General features: G+C 36.3%; 1 protein-coding gene across 3 annotated transcripts in view; it reads left to right on the top strand.

Moving 5' to 3' along the window:
* The window catches only part of LOC136030445 (polyhomeotic-like protein 3), a 154,051-nt gene that overhangs the window by 123,173 nt on the left and 5,688 nt on the right, over positions 1-25,190 (top strand). For 2 of the 3 annotated variants that reach the window (XM_065709428.1, XM_065709431.1), the window contains 5 exons: positions 13,365-13,900; positions 16,498-16,647; positions 18,140-18,220; positions 21,932-22,046; positions 23,262-23,349. In XM_065709428.1, coding sequence (XP_065565500.1) covers positions 13,365-13,900; positions 16,498-16,647; positions 18,140-18,220; positions 21,932-22,046; positions 23,262-23,349 — 970 coding nt within the window. The remainder of the gene's footprint in view (positions 1-13,364; positions 13,901-16,497; positions 16,648-18,139; positions 18,221-21,931; positions 22,047-23,261; positions 23,350-25,190) is intronic. The other variant, XM_065709429.1, reaches the window with a different exon arrangement.

The following is a 25,190-nucleotide window of genomic DNA, read 5'->3' as shown; positions in this document are numbered from 1 at the left end:
AATAATTGCAGCCAACACATCTTGCATGCAGCCATGGTATACTTTACCCCCCCCCCCCCCCCGAATTTGCAAATATATAGCCTAGATTAAATAAACAATGCATTCTGCCACCCATACTTGTTTTTCTGGTTCTTGTTTTCGTCACAGTTGATTCAATTTACAGGTACACGGGTTGAAAGAAGAGAGACGCATTGGGGGAATTGATGGGAAATATATAATTTCGGATATGTATTTGCACATTAGGGGGTATGGGGGCAAATTTTGGCGGGGCTGTATAAAAAATGTATTAGGTACAACTATTCACCATATTATGAAGTATGAATGGTGTTTTTAACATGATTCTTTCTATACAGGTCCTTGTCTAGGCGTATATCCAATTTAAAGCCTTTAAATGGACCCCAAAGTAACCCCTAATTCCTTACTTTTGCAGCTTGAGATAGGCTAAGATATGTGGCTAAAAGCATACTATTTAGTCATAAATCAATTATTTCCAAGTCACATTCAACAGGTATTGACTTATTGCAATCTAATTCAATAAACTTTAACAGTTAATACGTATCTTAGTACCCCTATTTAATTCTGTTGTTGTTGTATAAATTGTACGGTTGTTTGATGTAGATGTTGTGTGGATGCTGTTTTCATGTAAAAAACCTTTCGTGTTGTTTAATAAAATTCTTTGATTAATTGTTTCAATGTTGAAAAATAAGGAAACAATTCGAAATAAATGATTAGAATGTTTTTATTAACCACTTATCTTAACCCATTTGTTGGCCAAAAGAAAGAAGGAATTGCCATTTTGGTGTCACTTTTGGGTCCATTAAAAGGCTTTAAATTGCAATTGCAAGAGAAATTATTATTATGTTTGATAAGAGCATTTGATAAAGGCAACGGGTAATATTTTCACCTTTTCCGTATGTGAGTAATGGAATCGTAAAAAAAAGATCACTGCAACCATTACACATACACATTGCTGAAGGCTCATTCCATCTACGTTGGAGGATAAGATTTATGAGAGCGTTAAAATAAGGCAAATTTTTCAAAAAAGAGGGAAACTATAAAATCTTAAGATTCCATGGGAGGGGGGGGGGTAAACAGCATATGCTAAGTTTCAGTTAAAGTATTGGCAGTTTTTTTGTGGAAAGTTATTATTTTGCGAATAAACCTTTTGGAGTGAATCTAAATCTGAAACTAAGAATAAAATTGTTAGGAAAAGTGTTGGGAAAAGTAGTCGAGTCGTGGGAATGAAAGTTTCAGGAATCAAATGTAAGCTATACTTAGGGAAGGTCTTCTGAAGCATCTACCTCCACCTCTCACCCCTTCGAAGGGCACTAACCCTATGATGAACTTGGGCAATCTGTGAGTTATAAAAATTAAATTTTCAGTGGTAGACAAAAATTTCAAGAATAGTCGACAGAACAAATGCATAAGCCTTAGATATAAGGAAGGGGGAGAGATATACCGAGAACATTCCTTTGGCGTAATTTAAGACCCGTGGTCCATTCTTGAGTCTCCTACACATATTTCCACTAGTTTCAGTTGCGTTTCTTGCCTTTCTTGTGACCGACGTAAAATCTTGATTACCCCCCCCCCTCTCTGTCTCCCAAAATGAGATAGATTAAGAAAATTTTCTACTTTGTTTCTAAATTTTCATCTCCAATTGTCATGACAAAATCCCAGCTAGATATGACAACCCTAGTGCTTAAAACAAACAAAATTGTCGAAGTTGTTTTTAGAATTATGGTTCGGTTCTCTTTTTTTTACGAAGGAAAGGATCTCTGTCAAATCATTATTTTGGAAGTAGAATATTCGCAAGGTTATAATGTGTTAAACTTCTTTACTGTTTGTCAAATAAACATAAAATATGCTTTGATTTTGATCTGCCAAGTTCCATATATAATGTTATCTTCATTAATTTACGATAAAACAAGAGAGAAAACATGCATATTCTTAATCTGACTTGGAACTTAGGTGGAGGGAGAAAGATAAAGATGAATGAAGGTAAAAACTTTCACCTTACAAATTTTGAAGTTGGAAACAGTGGAACCGAAAATAAAATTATGGAAACAGCTTGAAATATAGAACTTAAACAGTTCCAACTATTTAAACTGCGGTTACCACTTTGCTATATGAAAGGGGAAAAATAAATAAAATCAACCATTCACTCATCTTTGTGTGACTTTACGAAGGTCGTTGTACTTAATTTCCTTGCCAAATCTCAAATCAATATATTGAAGCTCTTTTCCAATAGTGCTTCGTTTACAGTCGAAATGACATTTTAGTACATATTCTAACGTCAATCCCATTGACAATATTTTCTGAGGATACTTCCGTCGAAACCTTTGAGGTGGTCTAAAAGTTGACTAATTATCAGTGAACGGTGAACGGTAGATTTTCGTACCCATGGAACCAGGGACGTACCCTGGTGAGACCTGAAATCCTGAGTTTTCCCAAATGGGTACTTCCTATTCAAACCATCAAGAATGCTTTTATTGTCCCCCGTAAAGATTCCTTCGTAAGTGCCTGTATGGGTGAGCTTTGGGGGGAGGGGAATGGTATCAAATGTATTTTTTGATATTGACGGAATAGGACAACTTTGTCATTAAAAAAAAGAAAATGCCAAAAAAGGCACTTCCCAATGAAAATGTCCCATTAAAGGCTGTTTTCCAGAATCTGGCGGGGGAAGGGATAACTGGAAAACTTAGGTAGAAATGGCCTTCTATTCTCTTGTCATAATTAAATCCACTCATGAGAGAAACTGGGGCTAGTCGTATTCAATATAGCATGATTGCTACATTCGAATAGTGTATATTTAGGGTTCCCTTACCATCCATTCAAACTTTTCTTTTGAATGGCTCAGCCCCAGAGGGTCGTTCCAGGGGCTGCACGGGCTAAACAACCTCCTTCTACCAAAGATTGGGCATATTGTTAAAAATAATTAGGCACCGCACTGTGCATCTTTTTCTGAATGAGTTAGAAAAGGTGGATGAAGAAAATCCCGATTCAACCCATCCATGGTCCCAGTTATTTCAGTGAGCGTCGTTATGTTTGTTATTGATATTCATGCTAGCGCCTTTTTATGGCACTTGGTATTAACCAAGTGACATATAGCAGTCGCCAATTCTGTCGGTCTGTCGGTCTGTCTGTCGGTCTGTCTGTCGGTCCCGGTTTTGCTACTTTAGGCACTTCCAGGTAAGCTAGGACGATGAAATTTGGCAAGCGTATCAGGGACCGGACCAGATTAAATTAGAAATAGTCGTTTTCCCGATTTGACCATCTGGGGGGGAGTGGGGGCCCGGTTAATTCGCAAAAAATAGAAAAAATGAAGTATTTTTAACTTATCAGCGGGTATTTGGATCTTAATGAAATTTGATGTTTGGAATGATATTGTGTCTTAGAGCTCTTATTTTTAATCCCGACCGGATCTGATGACATTGGGGGGAGTTGGAGGGGGAAAACCTAAAGTCCCGGTTTTGCTACTTTAGGCACTTCCAGGTAAGCTAGGACGATGAAATTTGGCAAGCGTATCAGGGACCGGACCAGATTAAATTAGAAATAGTCGTTTTCCCGATTTGACCATCTGGGGGGGGGGGAGAAGGGGCCGGTTAATTCGGAAAAATAGAAAAAATGAAGTATTTTTAACTTATGAGCGGGTGATTGGATCTTAATGAAATTTGATGTTTGGAATGATATTGTGTCTCAGAGCTCTTATTTTAAATCCCGACTGGGTCTGATGACATTGGGGGGAGTTGGAGGGGGGAAACCTAAAATCTTGGAAAACACTTAGAGTAGAGGGATCGGGATGAAACTTGATGGGAAAAATAAGCGCAAGTCCCAGATACATGATTGACATAATCGGAACTTATTTGCTCTCTTTGGGGTAGTTGGGAGGGGGGAGTAAGTCTTAAAAATTAGAAAAATGAGGTATTTTCAACTTACGAACGGGTGATCGGATCTCAATGAAATTTGATGTTTAGAAGGATATCGTGTCTTAGAGCTCTTATTTTAAATCCCGACCGGATCTGGTGATGGGGGCGGGGAGTTGGGAGGGGGAAACCTAAAACTTGGAAAACACTTAGAGTGGAGGGATCGGGATGAAACATGGTGGGAAAAATAAACACAAGTCCTAGATAGATGATTGACATAAACGGAACGGATCCGCTCTCTTTTGGGTAGTTGGGGGGGGGGGGGTTAATTCTGAAAAATTAGAAAAAATGAGGTATTTTTAACTTACGAATGGGTGATTGGATCTCCATGAAATTTGATTTTTAGAAGGATATCGTGGCTCAAAGCTCTTATTTTAAATCCTGACCGGATCTGGTGACATTGGGGGAAGTTTGGGGTGGGGAGACCTAAAATGATGGGAAACCCTTAGACTGGAAGGATTGGGATGAAACTTGGTTGGAAAAATAAGCAGAAGTCTTGCATACGTAATTCACATAATTGGAACGGATCCGCTCAATTGCGGGGGGGGGGTAATTCTGAAAAATAAGAAAAATAACGTATTTTTAACTTACGAAGGAGTGATCGGATCTTCATGAAACTTCATATTTAGAAGGACCTCGTAACTCTGATATCTTATTTTAAATCTCAACCGGATCAAACGTAATTGGGGGGGGGCAGTTGGGGGGACCGGAAATCTTAGAAAATACTTAAAGCGGTGAGATCAGGATGAAACTGGATGGGAAGAATAGAAACCTGTCTAAGATACGTGACTGACATAACTGGACCGGATCTGCTCTCTTTGGTGGAATTGGGAGGGGGGAGGTAATTTTGAAAATTGAGGTATTTGTAACTTACGAAAGGGTGACCAGATCTTAATGAAATTTGATATTTAGAAGGATCTTGTGCTATAAAGTTTAACTTTAGGTTCTGACCTTCTCACAAGTGCCAAATGAGCTCTTGGCTCTTGGCTCTTCCGACCTCGTCCAAATGAGCTCTTGGCTCTTCCGACCTCGTACCATATGAGCTCTCGGCTCTTCCGACCTCGTCACAAGTGCCATATGAGCTCTTAGCTCTTGTTTGTTTTGATGCTACTCTATGAAAGGCATATCAAGAAGAGTCCATTTAGTAATAAAACAAACAGTATGCACATGTCGCCTGCCAGGAAAGGTAATGAAATTTGGAAGGGAAAGTGGGGTTACTCAATTAAAAGCACTCAACACACTTTTACAAAACTAATCAAACGCTGGAAACTCAGCTAAGAAAGGAGAAGGAAAAAAGTGGTAAAATAATAATTTGAATACTATGACAACCAAGAACGCGTAACTCGACAAAAATGTCCCCATATAAGAATTTCTTTGCTTTAACATGCAGGAATATTTTTTCACTCAGCTAAGACAGCAAGGGGACAATAATCTAAAAATAAGGACCTTAAAGGCGAATTTCAAAATTCGTTTTTATGAAATTTTAAAAAAGTAAATTAATACAAGGTGTTTATTAATATTGCCCCCTTTCCAAATAAAGTTCCCGTGCACGTGCTTGTATGTATGCCAATTTTTTTTTTGGGGGGGGGAAGGGGCTGGGGCTCTTCTTGCCTAAATAGCTTGATTAGAGTATACTACTTTTGTTTGTCTATGGGTAATTGCCGCCCATTCAAACTTTCATTTGAGTGGCTCAGCCCTTGTGGATTGCTCCAAGGGCGTATTATATATTTATTTAAAATTATAAAAAAGGTGTTCATCTGTTTTGGTATTTTCATTGAAAAACGACAAATCCCCCCCCTTAAATTTTATTGAATTCAAGTCATTATAGACAATACTATGAAATAAAATAAGAAAAAATCAGGGTAGTATATTTTGTTGAGAAAATATTTCAAATTTAGAAACTGCATTATCAATTCTATTGTGGAAGAGCAAAATGTAATCCAAAAAATGATAATACCAGCTTCTGACAGATTAAGCTTCAATTTATGAATAGGAGTTATGAAACAGAGAGGTCCTAAGAGCGATCTTTGTGGGACCCCGTCCTCCCTTTTCTTTTTCATTGCTGTAGCTGTAGCTACAACCTAGTAAAGAACAAACCACAGCCCATAGTAACCAAAAGTTGAAGAACGCGTTCTGAAGAAAACTGCCAAGTGAAGAAAATTGTCATCTGATACTGACTTAGGATTGTCAAGTATCATTTCGATCCGTCTTAAAAGTAAAAGTTTATTGCGAAAAGGAATTTATGGTGATTTCGAAAAAAACCTGAAACCCCTCGAAAATGGCGTCAGATCAAAATGAAAAGTGTCCAAATGAATCACCGTAGCCGAAAACCTATTGTGGGGATATTACAGTCCCCCTCCTTGAACCTTTTGCATCGGTAGCACTGATGTTTCCAGTTGTTTTGTTTTTTTCAGCAGGCCTAGTGGGCTACCAGTGCATCCTAGAGAAATGTTTCGTGACTCATTCAAAAGCTATTTCTCATATCTACGTGCTTTTATAAAATCCATCTGCAAGTGCCATATGGCACTAAAAATGGCACAATTGTTGTCATGTCTTAGGTAGAAAAGTAGAAAAGCTAGGGCTAGTGGGCATCTAGAACTTCTTAAAGAGATGTTTAATGGCTCATTTGAAAGTTATTGCTCACATGTACGTGCTTTTTATCAGTTCCACCATCCGTAAGTGCCATATGGCACTAATAATGGCACAATTGTTGTCATGTCTTAGGTAGAAAAGTAGAAAAGCTAGGGCTAGTGGGCATCTAGAACTTCTTAAAGAGATGTTTAATGTGCTTTTTATCAGTTCCACCATCCGTAAGTGCCATATAGCACTAAAAACGGCACTTTTGGTGCCACTTCTTAAGTGGAAAAGTTTGAAAGTGTAAAACGGTATTATTGTAATAGCTATGGTCCAAAACCCTCAGCTGAAGATTTACAAGAACCCCTCCTGTATACTCTCCCTCCCAGCCCCCCTAGTAAGTCTCATTAGTCCGTTGGGAGGATTCACTATGAACTCTTTAACACGGTCAGCCGATGTTGAGGCTCGCTAAATGGTTTTAAAATATCGAATGTTCTTAAGAGGAAGAAATTCATAGAATAACAAGTATTTGAATCTCAAAATTCCAATAACTCTTCCTTGACGCACCCCTCCCCTCCTGTTCGTAAAAGTTGGGCTTCGCCAAATATAGTTTAATACTCTCACTCTTTATAATAGAAGGTTTTATTAAATGAATGTTTATAATAGCCAATTACAGATGCATTTGCTGAATAAGGTCCAATAACTATGCTTTTGGTGATAATATAACTCTCCATTGTCTCTAGGAAAAGGGCTGTAAGTTACACAACTTGGTCCTACAAGAACAAATAGATTGAATTTGATCATCAGCCACCGCAATTCAGTTACTAGCGTGTTAGACTTTGAATCAGAATGGCAAGGGTACAGTTCCTTAATCAGGCATTTATTTCAATCATGATTTTGTGCCTTATGTATGATTATTCTTCAGCTAATTCACTATTTTTGTTAATTTTTTTGTGAATTGTGAAATGTTCCATACACTATTTTCGGAACAAAGCAGGCCCCGAACCTCAACCCCTTGCCACTTAGAGGCTGGAGAAGTGTAGGCATATGGTTCTAGAACCGCTGAAAGTTATATCTTCAAAGAAGAATTACTTATTGTTATGTTCACTTGTTCATATTATTTTCTTTTTTACTATTTAATAGAAAGAATGAAACTATTTTTAATGCATATAGAAATCATAGCACTAAGAACCTATTAGAATTTTTTTTTTTTCTGTGATGTTTTTCTGGTTGTCAGGTTACTTTCCAACTTTTTCTTGTTTATTGCTATTCCACACTTGTATGTCTAATGTTTTTTGGCGTTTGTCAGGGGGGAGGGGGAGATGTTTAGTGAAATAAGTTATACATAACAAAATTTTGCTTAGGTTTTGAAAACCTTAAAATTCTTCTTTAGAAAATAGTTAGGAGTGACATTAAAATTAAAACGAACAGAAATTAGTCCGTAAATGAGGGTTCTGCCCCATCCCCGCGAAAATTTAAAAAAAAGATAATTGCAGTGTTGCTTCTGCAATAAATTTAAATTAAAAACGGGCAAAGGTTAATAAAAAAAAAAACAAGTTTTTTGAGGGAAGTATAGAGCGAAGTTGAAACTTAAAACGAACAAAAAGTATTGCTTCACAGTCTGTCTAACATATATCAATAAAATTAGTACAAATAAACCAAATAATCATATTTCCCTGTTTGTCGGATTAAAGAAAACTAGCACTTTACTGAAAACCCAAAACAGTATAGGAGTTTTGGTACAGTAAAAGTAAACCGATAAAGGTCATTTACAGTGTAAAAATAAAGCATTTTTTGAGTAATACTATAGTGTATTTCTTACAATTTTAGATTGCTTATTACTCACTATTAAATAAAAAAAACAAGTTTTTTTAACTGAAAGTAAGGAGCAACATTAAAACTTAAAACGAACAGAAATTACTTCGTATATGAAAGAGGCTGCTTCCTCATCAACGCCCCGCTCTTTACGCTAAAGTTTGACTCTGTCTCTCAATTCTTATTTTTAAAACAGTAAAAAACTTTAGCGTAAAGAGCGGGGCGTTGATGAGGAAGCAGCCTCTTTCATATACGAAGTAATTTCTGTTCGTTTTAAGTTTTAATGCTGCTCCTTACTTTCAGTTAAAAAAACTTGTTTTTTTTTATTTAATTTCTGAACGTTTTTGAATCAATGCATGTTTTGATTTTGGCTCTCCGCAGAGGAATAATTAAAACGAAATTTGCATTTTTCTTCTTTTTTTTTGGCTAAATGGCTTTCTCATAATTTTGATCGAATGATTTTGAGAAAAAAAGAGCGGGGGAGGAAGCCTAGTTGCCCTCCGATTTTTTGGTCAATTAAAAAGGCAACTAGAACTTTTAATTTTTTACGAATATTTTTATTAGTAAAAGATTTACGTAACTTATAAATTAGCTTACGTAAAGAACTTTTGTATTCTCATATTTTTATTACATATATGAGGGGGTTTGCCCCCTTGTCAGATCCTCGCTCTTTACACTAAAGCTTAAATTTTGTCCCAATTCATTAAGAATGACCCCAGAATCACAAAAGCCGTAGAATAAATAGTTGAAATTACTAAAAATACTTCAACGTAAAGAGCGAGGTAATAGAAGGAGGTGAGCCCCTCATATGGGTAATAATTTCTGTTTGTTTTAAGTTTTATTGCTGTTCCTTACTTCCAGCTGAAAAAGCTTTTTCACATTTATTTTTTAATTGTTTTTTTTTAAATAATGCTAGTAAATCCTGCTCTCCCTTCATGGAAATTTTCTTCTCCCATTACAAATTCTCGAAGGAAAGTTCCCCCAGCATATCCCCCTCTTCTCAACCCCTCCCCCAAACCAAAAAAATCCTCCTGAAAACGCCTGTATACTTCCCAATAACCATTACTATATGTAAGCACAGGTCAAAGTTTGTAACTTGTTGCCCCTCCCACGGGGACTGTGGGGTAGTAAGTCGTCCCCAAAGACATAGTTATAACGTTTTTCGACTACGCTGAATAAAATGGCTATCTCAGAATTTTGATCCGTTGACTTTGGTAAAATAATTAGCGTGGGAGGGGGCCTAGGTGCCCTCCAATTTTTTTGGTCACTTAAAAAGGGCACTAGAACTTTTCATTTCCGTTATAATGAGCCCTCTTGCAACATTCTAGGACAACTGGGTCGATACGATCACCCCTGGGAAAAAAAACAAAAAAAACAAACAAACAAATAAACACGCATCCGTGATCTGCCTTCTGGCAAAAAATACAAAATTCCACATTTTTGTAGATAGGAGCTTGAAACTTCTACAGTGGGGTTCTCTGATACGCTGAATCTGATGGTGTGATTTTCGTTAAGATTCTATGACTTCTACGGGGCGTTTCCCCCTATTTTCTAAAATAACGCAAATTTTCTCAGGCTCGTAACTTTTGATGGGTAAGACTAAACTTGATGAAACTTATATATTTAAAATCAGCATTAAAATGCGATTCTTTTGATGTAGGTATTGGTATCAAAATTCCATTTTTTAGAGTTTTGGTTACTATTGAGCCGGGTCGCTCCTTACTACAGTTCGTTACCACGAACTGTTGGATTGGTATTATTGCTGGTGAGACCAAAATGTTACCTGATAAACCAATCCAATATTTCTGTATGTTGTTCAGTGGCTTTGCGGTTATGTAAAATGTATTTATTTTTACGCTTATGTTTTTAAGATAATTTTAATTGTATACTGATATCACAGCTGGTGTATGATATGAAAAGTTTTATAGTTTAGTTTGTTGTTGTCAGGGTACGTTCTGTTTCCCCGATTTGACTATCTGGAGGAGGGAGTGAGGGGACGGTTATTTCGGAAAAAAATAGAAAAATGAGGGATTTTTAACTTACGAATGGGTGATCGGATCTTAATGAAACTTGATATTTAAAAGGATATCGTGTCTGAGAGCTCTTATTTCAAATCCCGACTGGATCCGGTGACATCGGGGGGAGTTAGAGGGGGAAACTTAAAATCTTGGAAAATGCTTAGAGTGGAGGGATCGGGATGAATCTTGGTGGTAAAATTAAAGTCCTAGATACGTGATTGACATAACCGGAATGGATTCGCTCTCTTTTGGGGAGTTGGGGGGGGGTAATTCTGAAGAATTGTAAAAAATTAAGTATTTTTAACTTACGAAGGAGTTATTGGATCTTAATGAAATTTCATATTTAGAAGGGCCTGGTAACTCAGATCTCTTGTTTTAAATCCCGACGGGATCCAGTGTCATTGGGGGGGGGGGGGCCGGAAATCTTGGAAAACGCTTAGAGTGGAGAGATTAGGATGAAACTTGGTGGGAAGGATACGCACCCACCAAGTCCAAGATGCATGACTAACGTAACTTGACCGGATCCGCTCTCTTTGGGGGAGTTGGGAGGAGGGTAGTTCGGAAAAATTATAAAAAATGAGGTATCTGTAACTTAAGAACGGTTGATCAGACCTTAATGAAATTTGATATTTAAGGATCTTGTGCTTCAGAGCTCTTTTTTTTAATCCCGATCAGATCTGGTGACATTGGGGGAGTTAGAGGGGGAAACAAGAAATCTTGAAAAGCGTAAAAATTGAGGTATCTTTGTCTTACGAATGGGTGATCGGATCTTAATGAAACTTGATATATAGCTAGATCTTGTGTCTCAGATGCTCTATTTTCAATTCGAACTGGAACCGGGGACACAAGGGGTTGGAGGGAGGAAACAGAAATCTTCGAAACTGGAAATCTTGGAAAACGCTTAGAGTGGAGAGATCGGGATGAAACTTGATAGGAAGAATAAGCAGAAGTTCTAGATATGCGATTGACATAATTGGAACGGATCCGCTCTCTTTGGGGGAGTGGAGGGGGGATTTCCAGTGCTTTGGCGAGTTAGGTGCTTCTGGACGCGCTAGGACGATGAAAATTGGTAGGCGTGTCAGGGACCTGTACAAATTGACTTGATAACAGTCGTTTCCCCGATTCGACCATCTGGGGGCTGGAGGGAGAGGAAAAATTGAAAAAATGAGGTATTTTAACTTACGAATGGGTGATCGGATCTTAACGAAATTTGATATTTGGAAGGATTTCGTGTCTCATAGCTTTAATTTCAAATTCCAACCGTATCCGGTGATATTGGGGGAAGCTAGAGGGGGAAACGGGAAATCTTGGAAAACACTTAGAATGGAGAGATCGGGATGATACTTGGTGGGAAGGATAAGCACAAGTCCTAGATACGTGATTGACATAACCGGACTGAATTTGCTCTTTTTTGGGGGGAGTTGGGGGGGTATTAATTCGGAAAATTAGAAAAAATTATGTATTTTTAACTTACGAACGGGTGACCGGATCTCCATGAAATTTGATATTTAGAAGGAACTCATGTCTCAGAACTCTTATTTTAAATCCCGACCAGATCTGGTGACATTAAGGGGAGTTGGAGGGGGAAACCGGAAATCTTGGAAAACGCTTAGAGTAGAGAGATCGGGATGAAACTTGGTGGGTAGAATAAGCAAATGCCGTAGATACATGATTTGACATAACCGGACTGTGTCTGCTGTCTTTGTGGGAGTTAGGGGGTCCAGTTCTTTTGCGAGTTCGGTGCTTCTGGACGTGTTAGCACGATGCAAATTGGTAGGCGTCTCAGGGACCTGCACAAATTGACTTGATAAAGTCGTTTCCCCGATTCAACCATCTGGGGGGGTGAAGAGAGAGAAAAAATAATGAGGCATTTTTAACTTACGAGTGGGTGATTGGATCTTAATTAATTTTGATATTTAGAAGGATCTCGTTTGTCAGCCGGTAGGGACTGTAAAGTCTAATGCCGTATTCTTTATCTTTACCTTATTGATTCTTAGAATTTTGCTAGAGCTCATGCCATATGAGCTCTTGGCTCTTCCGACCTTGTCACAAGTGCCATATGAGCTCTTAGCTCATGTTTAAGTTAATTCTCGCTTAAAGCAACATACTCTCCATTGACCATTGAACCATTTTTGCATACATACTCTCACTTAAAGGCTTTTAAGTTCTTAAAATACTAGATAAGCATATTTGAATACAACCGTATGGTCCTAAGTCCATTTATTATTGTTTTTCTATGTCTGGAAATAAGGTTCTTTGAGAATAGAGAGAGAAACTGAATCATTAAGTAATAGGGAAAATAAGTAGTATCTGAAAAGGGAAAATAAGTAGTATCTGAAAGGGTCACTAAAGACAGCACTGTTAAAACTGTACTAGAATATCGCCGTTAGATTCCCTTCGCTGCTTAGGCTATTTTTTTGCTTTACTCTATGGAGTTAAAATATGCTAACTTTGAGGGAGTTGGAAGGATGGTCCATGTCTACCTTCAAAATGTAGTCTGTGGCTGAGCCACCCTCTTAGAAAAAGTCTCGAGTTCTATATAATAATTAAGTACTTAAATTGTTCTTAAATTATCTAGTGGAGGCGAACAAAACAAGATTGTGTGTACTTTTTTGTTGTTTTGTATTACTAATCTCAAAATATAAGCCCGAGACCTTTTCATCAAAGCTTGGTTTTGGACATATGTCAGGCTGATTAGTTGGGTATGTTCATAATCATAGACATGAGTGCATGCAGGTCTGGCATCGGGGGAGGGTCAGAGGTTTTCATAGGAGGATGGGCCAGTAACTATACTTTTATGCTTTTTTTCCGGGGACAGTTATCTCTGCATCCCTTACAGGGAAAGTACACAAAGTCAAGGTCGACACAAAGGAGAGTTCCTTAAAAACGAGGTAAAAAAAAAAAAAATGTTTCCATATTTCCCTACCCTTCCTTGAAAAATAGAATTATGTCTGTGTCTATGATTTTGTGCATTTAAAGTAACAGGTAGAAACCGAAATTATGCTAGCAATTTCTGACTTATTTATTATTTCAGATTCCCATGTTCATCTTCGGCGCTCTTAGCGACAACTACGTCAGCACCATCTCAAATGCCAGTTTTGAATACACCGTTCGGTGCATCCACAGTCACAGTCCAGTCGCGTCCATATCGCCCAATCGCTCCTGCTCCTGTTGCTGCAAGTCCACCAATGACTTCTGTACCCTTCAAAAACCTTCCCCCAAATGCACCACCTATAGCCTTCCCACCTCCTTCACAAGAAGTGCCTCCGCTATTACCACAAATATCTGTGCCTAGTATATCATTAACTCTACCATATGTGAGTAGTGCAAGTGTTTCCAACTCGTCCATGGTGAGTATACCCAGTTCAGCGCTGGTTGGTGCACCTCTGAGGGTTTCTTCGCCTATTCTGACGATGCCGGACTTAGTGGATTTAATGCCAATTATGCCAGATGAGGCGAAAGAAAAAACGGATAAAAAAGGGACCCCTGACCAACGAGATGCAAACCAAAACCTCAACTATTCTGTTTTAAAGAACGCCGTACCTGAATCTAATGACATGAAGTTGGAGTGTAAGTTTTATTATTATTGTTATCAGTTGTGGCTCAGGCCTCTCTTGCGCTTGGTGCAAAATCTTGATTAGTGTTCCCTGTCTTCCAGAAATTTCTAGGCTGAAATTTAGAAAAATTATCATTTGTAAACAAAACTATTTTCAAAGTATTAATTGATCAATTTTTTTAATTTATGTTCATTTTATTGGTCAATTATTTATTTATTAATTACTTTCATTTAAGAACTGCGTCTTCTACGTTATTTTACTAAAAATAAAGTTTCTAAAATCAAAAAATGATTATAACCATCAGATTGTTTTTGGAATTTTGCCCCCCCCCCCACACACAAAAAAAAATTCTGCGCCCTGGGCAAGCGCCCCCTCTGTCCCTCCCTTAAAACCGCCTCTGATTTTTATTTATTGTTAGTAAAAGGGGATCGAGATTTACTCGGTGAAAAGAATGACAGTTTTTTAGCCTCTTTTAAAAACAACTTTAATATAATTTTCTTCACTTACTATAGAAAGTAAAACCATTAGAGTGTTGGACGCGTTGATATTTGTGATGTTATTCATATGCATTTTTTTTCCAAAGTTAAGGCACTTGCGAATGTTCTCGAAGTCCTGGCCCATCTAGATCTTTTTCTCACACCGAAAAGGATAGTATGCCAGTTTTCGAAAAAAAAATTACATATAAATTACTCAATATTACTCTTGAAAGTAGTGTGCATGCATTGATACAGGCACGTATACAGATTTTTTTTTCGGGGACGGGTTAATAATAATAATAAAATGTTTGATAATTTAAATAAAAAGTGTTCAGGAGAGAATATAGGATTTTGGAGACAAGGGCCCCTTCCTCTTCGTATGTCTCGACATTTGAGGTGTTCCCGTCAAGAAATGCTTCTTTATATCCCCACTAAGCAAAAAAGAATAAAAAATGTTAGGATCTGGAGAAAAGCACACGATAGAATGTAAAAAAAAATATAGTTGGACCTGAAATGTTTATTTTAAGGATCAGACCCCAACTCGCTCTAATCCTAAAGTTTTGACTTTGTTGCATATGCATCTTTGTCCGTATATTTCTCATGGAGAAGCATAAGTTTAGTATACATTATTATTATGGCAATGTTGCCAGGTGTGGTGCATCTGTGCCATTGTGGTGCTTCTTTAAAGTGGTTGCCCATCGGATTCTTAAAAACAAGGCATTTTTAAAAGTGAAGTTCTTCGAACAATTGCACTTAAGGAGCATTTTCGCTCATAAAATGGTATTTCTGGCGTATTTTCGCTGTGATGGCTTCACTGTATTTATCAGGTATCCACCTGGAATTGGTGAAATGGTGTACATTCAAAAAGTGCTTGAAGGCTAATTTTTTCAAAATATTTAAGATAGATAAAGCGAACTTTGGCGGCTAGCAATACTTCTCGTTTTTGAATTAAAGCTTAGTTTTTTTATTGTTTTTTATTGTTTTAAAAGGTAGAGTTGTAAGAGAGTCAAACTTTAGCATAAAGAGTGGGGTGTTGAGAATGGAACGGCCCCTTGCATATAAGGAATAATTTCTGTTCGTTTTAAGTTTTAATATCGCTCCTTACTTTCAGTTAAAAAAATGTGTTTTTTTTATTTAATCTCAAGTAAGCGTGTTTCAGTAGTACTGTGCCAATGATGCATTCATAAGTGAATATTCGGCCTAAATTAGAAGCTAGGGTTTCAACTTCTTGCTTTAACTCATTTATCTGTAGGACAGTGAATTCTGAGGTTAAAAAAATTTAATACGTTAGTGGGACTATTAGCAATATAAAACAGCCCAAATGAGGGCTAGAGTATTTTCATGTTCCTACCCAAGAGTATACCCAGGATTTTTGTTCAGGAAGACGTGGTGAATCTTTGTGAGGGGTAGTTTTATATATATATATATATATATATATATATATATATATATATATATATATATATATATATATATATATATATATATATATATATATATATATATATATATATATATAAATTTAAAAAACGCATAAAAATTTATTTATATACTTTTTGTTACCTTTTTACCAGTTGGACAGAAAATTTGGGGCAGGGCCAACCCGGTAACCTCCCCTGGATGCGGCCTTGTTCTTACCTCCTCCTTTATATCTTATAACCATGGGAAAATAGCAAGTTTGACTAAGAATCCGGCCTAAGTCTTAGGAGCCTTGTTGTTAAGACACACCGTCCAGGAAAAGCAGACTTAGCTAAACTTAGAATACTTCTGTTTCTTAATACGACAGGTCATACACATCTCTTCCCATAATCTCTAAATTAAAAATATACAAGTAGGGAAGATTTAGAGGTAGGAAGATGGAAAACACCTCATGATCATGAGTTTGGACAGTAGAATTGCGCCCGAAATTCATTGAGCTGGGGCAACTGGATAGCAACGTCTCTATAGGCTAGTCGCTCTTACTATTCCAAAAATATCTTCAATCTTTTTTTTTTTTTTGTGCTCCAGTTCTAATGCAGATTCGTAAAATTTTTGAAACATGTATGTTATGCGCGAAGAGTCGTAAAAATTACTAAATAATACTGTTGAAGACAGTTATTGGCACCCATTCATAAATCGTTTTATACCCTTTCAGGTCCTGTGATGGAAAAAGATTCTAATTGCATGTCGCCATCTTTAAAACTAGAAATAAATGAGGAACCAGAAGAAAAGAAATCATCAATACTCACTCACGTGATTGGGGATTTCCTGATTCATGAGTGTGAGTATCCCGTTTTTGAAGCATGTGAGTAGACTCTCAATGCTTCTAATTTATTACTAATTTCTTAAAAGATCTTAAATGTTACTAGTTTGAGAGACTGAGTATACTTTCACTGCATCTAATTTGTTACTGGTTTCTCAAAATCTTTGAAGTGTCCCTAGTTTGAGAGAGTGAGTGGAGTCCCAATACTTCTAATTTGTAACTAATTATTTATCTTTGTACTGTACTCAAAAACATGTGGTGGAAACTGAATCAGGCGTCACTATTGCCACTTTTCTTGACACTGCAAATATGGTTTGCTCCCGAAGCCAAAAGGCGACTAATTTGGATCGGTCCTTAGTTACCCAATCTCTTTTGAAGATATAAAAAAAAAAAAAAATCATCTTTCGCTTGAACAAAATACAAATCGAGTATTCTCACTGAGAAATTTGAAATCGATACTTTCTGGCATAGAAACGACAAGGGTAAATACGGCTATATATCGGATAACTAATTCCTTGACAGCGTTGAAACATTTCCCTGAATGCATGCGTGGATTTTCTTTGGGGAGAGGAGGGGTAAATTTCAGAAGACTGACAATTAGGGGAGTTACATGAAAATATAGGGAATTGTGAAGAAACCGTATGACTCAGCTTCATGTGGGTTTGTCTAGAATACATTCAAGGCCTTTAAATGAGTGAGAGCAGGGATGCCACTTCTTCCAATTTTTAGGTGTTTTTTTTTTGCATTTAAATCGGAAAAAAAATCGAACAAAATTGCTCCCTTTCCACCTAAGTTTTAAAAGATCTGCTTTGTATCTTAGTTTTCTTTTTCAAATGCAAAAAAAATGCCCCCCCCCCTCCATGTATTTTCGTTAATAGGCACCCATAAATCGACTACTTTGCTAGATGCTGTTCTTGAAAAAGCCTCTTCCTTTTTTATCCAAAATTACTTTTGAGAAAAGATTTGGCCTATTTCATTGCTAACATTAAACCTACAAAATAAAACAAGAAAACTAACAACAAAAACCATTTCTTTCGCGTTTCTATGTCACACTTTTACTAAAAAAAAGAAATTAGTCAGTCTATTGTGAATGCATTGTTCAGTAATTTTGCCTTGCTTAGGTACTGGACATATAATAATTCATCGTGGTGGGTGAAATTTGCTTTAAAAATTGCATGGGTCAAAAAAAGAAATCGCAGGAAACCAAGTTTTTAAATTCATGAATTATCCTAGAGAATCTGTCATTTACCCTCCCACTGCATTTACTGAAACTAGAAATCGATATTTATCGTTAGGTATAGTGTTATATTTGGAATCAGCCTAAAGATTTTATAGGTGAATTATATTTTAATGTATGTACTGGTTTATATACAGGGATTACTCTTAAAATACCATTAACTTTCATGAACAGTGTGAATTCTTAGTGAGAATTATTTTATTTCACTATTTTTGTTTAATTATTTACAATATATTGTTGCTCCTTCATACTTTTGAATATTAAGATTATGTCAATAACATAAATTGTCATTTTCAGCTTCTGAACCATTCCCAGTTGTACGGCTATTTCCACCATCGCCCGGAAAGAAAAAAGCTCGGGCGGAAGAGGGCCCACCAAGTAAGTTTTACACTTTACTATTTTTTTTCTTTGTAGCAGTTCGATTTTTAATGAGAATGAGCTCCATATGCAATTGTGTGATCAAACAGTTCGTGGTAACGAACTTCAGCAAGGGGCGATCCGGCTCAATAGTAAACGTAACTTTAAAAAGCGGGATTTTGATACTAATAGATGCATCAAAAGAATCGGATTTTTATGCTGATTTAAATAAAGTCTCATCAGATTTAGTCTTGCTTATCATAAATTACGAGCCTGAGAAAATTTGCCTTATTTTGAAAAATAGGGGGAAACACCCCCTAAAAACCCGCTCTTTGCACTAAAGTTTGACTTGTTCTCTCAAATCTACTTTTTAAAACAGTGAAAAACTTTAGCGTAAAGAGCGGGACGTTGAGGAGGGAATAGCGCCTTTCATATACGGAGTAAATTCTGTCCGTTTTAAGTTTTAATGTCGCTCTTTACTTTCAGCTAAAAAAACTTGTTTTTCTATTTTATTTCTGTTCGGCAGGAGCAGACTACAAAATTAAAAAGGGACTTGGGTGAAAATCAGCAAAAAAAAAAGCCATAAATTATATATCTCCGTTTCATTTTCTTACCTTTCTAAAAGGTCACCTTGTAAATGAGGGGCACTTTCTTTGTGTCTTTCCATTGAATCTTAGCATTTCTTTGAGCCATTCTGAGACTGATTGAAGAGAGACAAATTAAAGCCATTTATAAAAGGATAATATTAGAAAAGATAAAAAGAAAGCTTATCAATGCTTTTGATTTTAAATCGCTATTCGTGTATTAAAAAAAACTCACAAAATTTTCAGGTGTTTTCTTCTTGTAGTCCTCGTGCTTCACACCTTGTATTTGTAAAAATTTTATTTTTCAAGGGAAGAAAAAAATAAGCTCTTCTTTATTGGTGGGGAATATAAATGACGTCTCGAAAAAAAAATCGGATATATGACAGTTGAAAGCCTAATAGAAAAATAATGTGTGAGGATATGTAAAAACGTTTCTTATATTTAAACACACGTACTGGTTGCTCCAACTAAATCTCAGAGATTCTTTGGATTTCATCGCATAAAAACCTGCATGTGAAAAAAAAATCTTAAATTTCGCTCAAAATCAGAGTTCCCACCCCTAGTAGTTTATCACTATTTCTAGAGATTTTTTACACAGAACAAACAAAAAAAATCACTGGATTATTGAAGATAATTACTAAATCAACCAAAAATCACTAGAATCTAGTGATTTTTTCACTGGGTGGCAACCCTGGTCATAATGCCTCATGTGGCGCTTGCGCACGTAGACCATGCTATCGGTTCGAGTTTGTAATTTAAATACCAAGGACAATGAAAATTAAATGCGATTAGTTGAAATGGTTTAGCGAAAGCTTAGTGAACCACTTTATATATCTTAAAAATTAGGAAAAAACTGGTTACTCAATTTTAATGGAAAAGACCTCCATATACATGTTTGCAGTTTTTGGTAGCACCGCGATCAAATTGACGTTTGGTAAAAACGTCGTAAAAAGCTAGCAAAAAATATGCTAAAAACATTTGGCCCCAAAACGCAGTTTTGTTCATTTATTCTCTCAGTTCTTTTTGACAACACTAACACAATGTGATACTACCCAGAAAACCTCATTGTTTTGAAAGAATGAAAAGAAAAACCTCGGAAAATCGCTAGTTTGAACAGAAATAAGATGGTTCCGGGGAATACAAAAGTTCTTATTTGGGTGTCCTTGGTTCTTTAAGGCTATTTCTGAATAGATTTCAGTTGTTTTCTAAAAAAAATTGTTAAATTACGATGTTGAATTTTTGTTGCCTTTTATAGAGTTACTCCTTATTTTTGCATATATCCTTTTTATCCCGTCTTTTCATTTATCTTTTCGCTACTCTTTGATTAGTACCCATGGTTTTTACAGTCTTGATCGATTTTGAACAGTGTTAATTTTTTTCTTAAAATGTTTGCCTAGATTACCTATTGAAAATCTGTTTGGGCCTTTTCTAAGGAGCTCATGCCTTTTCTATTCGGGAATAATACTCACAAAATATTTTACGAGTATAAAATTTTATTTACTTGGCGTACTCGCGCAGGAGGAGAGGTTGCGATTGATCTGAAGAGGTTCTAAGAAAAGTTTATCAGCAATTGCCTAAAAACAATTTTCTGCGTCTTGACCCTCTCCTCTTCAAAAAGTTCTGATCCCCTCCCCTTTTGAAGGGTTGGATCGGTTTACACCTACGTGTGTAAGCTTAATAGAAGTCCCTCCTCTTTTGGAACTAAGTTTGGCCAACATTAGAACTGTCATTTGAGGTCGAATGCATATCCTACCCTGTTTCAAAGAAAACCCAAGAAATTTTTATTGAAGGAAGGTTTTAGCAAGCATAAAAAGGAACTATTATGATCCAGGCTGTCTTTCTTGAGTCCTTTTCAGGGACAGAAATTTATGAAGACGTAGAATGGGGTGGGATAACATGTTTTTCTAAATTTAGGAGAAGGATAGTTTTTTTTTAACAGATAAAAAATGTGTTTTCTTCAGAATCTAGGATGGGGCAAAAAAAAACACACTGGTAGATAAATCCACGAGGGTAGTTGCTCCTCTCTCCTACTTGACCATCTCCTTTTAGGCTTTGTTATAAGGTCTTATAATATGGGGTGGTATAACATATTCTTCTAAATTTAGGAGAGGGGTAGTTAGTTAACACCAGACAAATAAGGTGTTTTCTTCAGAATATAGGATGGGGGCAAAAAAACACACTGGTAGATAAATCCACGAGGGTAGTTGCTCCTCTCTCCTACTTGACCATCTCCTTTTAGGCTTTGTTATAAGGTCTTATAATATGGGGTGGTATAACATATTTTTCTAAATTTAGGAGAGGGGTAGTTAGTTAACACCAGACAAATAAGGTGTTTTCTCCAGAATATAGGATGGGGGCAAAAAAAAACACACTGGTAGATAAATCCACGAGGGTAGTTGCTCCTCTCTCCTACTTGACCATCTCCTTTTAGGCTTTGTTATAAGGTCTTATAATATGGGGTGGTATAACATATTTTTCTAAATTTAGGAGAGGGGTAGTTAGTTAACACCAGACAAATAAGGTGTTTTCTTCAGAATATAGGATGGGGGCAAAAAAACACACTGGTAGATAAACCCACGAGGGTAGTTGCTCCTCTCTCCTACTTGACCATCTCCTTTTAGGCTTTGTGATAAGGTCTTATAATATGGGGTGGTATAACATATTTTTTTAAATTTAGGAGAGGGGTAGTTAGTTAACACCTGACAAATAAGGTGTTTTCTTCAGAATATAGGATGGGGGCAAAAAAAAACACTGGTAGATAAATCCACGAGGGTAGTTGCTCCTCTCTCCTACTTGACCATCTCCTTTTAGGCTTTGTTATAAGGTCTTATAATATGGGGTGGTATAACATATTTTTCTAAATTTAGGAGAGGGGTAGTTATTTAACACCAGACAAATTAGGTGTTTTCTTCAGAATATAGGATGGGGGCAAAAAAACACACTGGTAGATAAATCTGCATGTGCAATTACTCCTCTCTCCTACTTGAGCATCTCCTCCTTTTAAGGTTTGTTTTAACAAAGACTAATCTGTTTCTGCTAAGTTTTTTGAATGGATCAGCATGCTCTTCTCTTGGTCAGAAACTGCCTGTTCTTCTGTTATGTGATTGTGATTAACTTCAAATCTTTAATCTTCTTCTTCTTCTTCCAGGAAAGAAGATAGCGCTAGATTGTGAAATGGCGACCTGCAAGGAATGTGGAATAACTGATACTAACACTAAATTTGACAAGACTAAGTCATATTGCTCCCTTTCTTGTGGCAAAAAGTAAGTAGTATAAACAGTTATAAATAACCTATGTTCTCCCACTTGCAGTGGTGTAGTTAGGGGGTAGCTGTCCGGGCGCAGCTTCCGAGGGAGTATCAAACTTTTTTTGCTTATATTTTGTTTGTGATGGTGGAGGGGGGGAGGGAGTTAAACCGACATTGTCCCGGGTGCTGGAAACCTTAGCTACGCCTCTGATCATTTGCCACTTATGCTTATTTGTGCCTTTTTGTTTATTTTCACTCATAATTCAGTACTTTTGGTGAGTATTGTTAAATATTCCACGAGCGGGGGGAGAATGAACATTGATTTTTAAGCCTAAAGTTCCAACTTTTTCTTTCATTATTTTGGATATGAATTTTACTTCAATAAGAAACTCAAATCCGGGGAATGTTGGGGGAAAATGAGTCACTATGTATCTCAAATTTTTAAAACTACAAATTATTCAAAGAATTTCACCTTCTTTAGTTGATCTGTCTCAGAGATGAATATTTTCGGATTATTGGGGATTTTTGAATACAGAAAACAGTACAGGGAATTTTGAATGAAATTGTAAAGGAAAGGACTTCAATTTGACGTTGTGGAACGATTAAATGCAATTGGGAAATCATTTTTTTTTCTCGCTCACAAGAAAAACAGTAAATCAGATTTCTTTTAAAATTTCTAGCAACCTCAACTCGAACTTAGTCATTGCGGATTTTGTTTTTAAGAAAGCAAAATCTCATATTTTTTTTACGCCGAACAACTTCAATCACTTAGATATTGTTAATTACAAAATTTTAAACCGTGGTATTTACATGAAGTTAATGTGACGTTTTATAACCTTTTAAGCGTTCTTATAACTTTTTAAATATAATTATAAACTTCATAACGTCACTTCCTTAATGGCCTAGTTGTCAAACCTTTAGTTTTCTCTACTCCAATTTATATTACCCCTGGGGTGTTGATTTGGGTCATTCCCCCCTCCCTTCGAGATTTCAAAAAAATCATATATTTTCATATAAAAAGGCATTTTTAGCATTTTAATTGAAAAATAAAATGTTAAAAAAAGTCATCCCCCTAAATTCTGAAAAAATGCAATTTCCAGGTCCCTCTGCATTTTTGAATTTACGCTATTGTATTACTCCACGTATTTTTGGTGTTGTATTCAAGGACGTATGTACCCCCCTCTGGACACGGCCTTAGTTATATACTCGTGTTTACACTTCTTTTTTTTAGGGTAAAGCAGGTTAAGACGGAAACAATTAGCAAGGAGAAGAACAAAGAACAGGAAATGAGTAGTTTAACGAACGGAATCACCCCAATGGTAATTTTTTTCTACTAACTTGTCGCTGAACTTTTTTGTCAATATATCAAATGAAAAGTTATTTCTCAACTAAAAGAAACAGAAATAACCAGCTTTGTGGTTTGAGGCATTGCAAGTCACACGCATAAATTGTTTTAAAGCTACCATGGGTGTTTATCCTGCGAGAAGCATAAAAAAAGGAAGGAAATCGTTGCGTTTATTATTTTTTATGGTTGGAGAAAAATTAATCCTCCTCCTTCCCCCCAGAACAAAATTTTAAGTCACCTTTGCCCATTGTTTAAACAAAAAAAACTGTTGTCAAAAGTTTCAACTCCATCTTCCAGCAAAAAACAAACTCGACCCCCCCCCCCCAAAAAAAAAACAAGGAGTGGAGGAGGAGAGTAAAAATGATAAAGAAGATTTTAAATCGACATGGTAAAAATGCCGAGGAGGCTGATAAGTTTCAACTCAATCCCCTTGCAAAAAAACAACTTCGATCCCAAAACAAAAAATGAGGAGTGAAGAAGGGGAGATTTTAAACTGGCAGAGTAAAAATGCTGAGGAGGCTGATTGCGAAGTTTTTTGCATCTTCGTTGACGATGGTTAGGGACATTTACAGAATACTTGCAAATGAAGGAGGTTGAGTCGAAGGGGAGTTGAGTTTCTGGAAGAAATTTGGTTTAATTTGAGGATTGGGCATAGCTCTTTTGCCAACGGGAATGTAGACGAAGACGCTTCTTTCCTTTTGAGGGTTGCTCAAGACAATGACCTTCTAATTGTGTAACATTAATCAAAACCAGTGTAATTGAGTTTTATTTGCTCTATGAAGGTAGTGCCTTTCGGAATTGCTTTTAAAGTTCACTTTTAGTTCTATTAGAGCGAATGAAGGACCATCTCAGCTATCTTTAGTCCCAGATTTGGGGTTAAACCGGTTCAAATACTTATCTATATTAATTACTAAAGTAGGAAAACAGTCTTCCTTCTCCTTCTGTCTTTCTTTTTTGTTTATATATATATATATATATATATATATATATATATATATATATATATATATATATATTATTCATTATTTATTATATTTTATATATTATTTGTTATTTAGTATTTATTATTATTCTTTATTGTTATTTTATGGTGCGAGTTTTTTTCTGTATTTGTGCTGTAAAGTCGGCTGAATTTATTTCTTTTGTTCCATAATAGATAGATTGAGTCATTATTTGAACCTCATAATAGGCTATGCGCCCAAAATTAAGTCTGCTTTCATAATAGAGTACCCAAATTTTATGCTAGTTCTACTTCTTATCAATTCAGATTTAATCGTCTTTGCATTTGACTTTTCATTAATATACTTTACGGTATGGATTTGCAGTTAATATGCGATAATATTCATTAGTATACATTTTATTTAGGTTACTTCACTTTTGAATGACATTCATTTCCTCTAAAGGTATCTTGAACAGTGTTGTCGGATAGAGTCTATTTGATCCATTTTGACGGTTTTAGATGTATGAGTTCTTCAAATCGGCGCATTCTTCCAGCCGAATTTTGTTTAAAAAATTTACATTCGGCTTAGTTTTTTTTGCATGAAAACAGAACCTTCAACTCATTTCCGCTTTTGTGAAATGTTGTTGGTGAATTCCTGATGCGAAATTGAAAAAAAGGCTTGGACAACAAAAAACATGATTTTCTTCAAAAACCATTGATACTTCAACTAGTTGTAGCACTAAGCCGCTTGATGCTAGTATAGCTGTGCAAGCTCCTTCCCCTCTCCATTCACTTAAAGAGCTTCACTCTTCGCCAACTTCCATGGAATTCTAATTTTCTTATAACTTAAATCCCTCCTTTTGACCTCTTTCCAC

The sequence above is a fragment of the Artemia franciscana genome, chromosome 8 (assembly GCF_032884065.1).
Source record: "Artemia franciscana chromosome 8, ASM3288406v1, whole genome shotgun sequence".
NCBI lineage: Eukaryota > Metazoa > Arthropoda > Branchiopoda > Anostraca > Artemiidae > Artemia > Artemia franciscana.
This window is presented reverse-complemented; position numbering and strand designations above follow the sequence as displayed.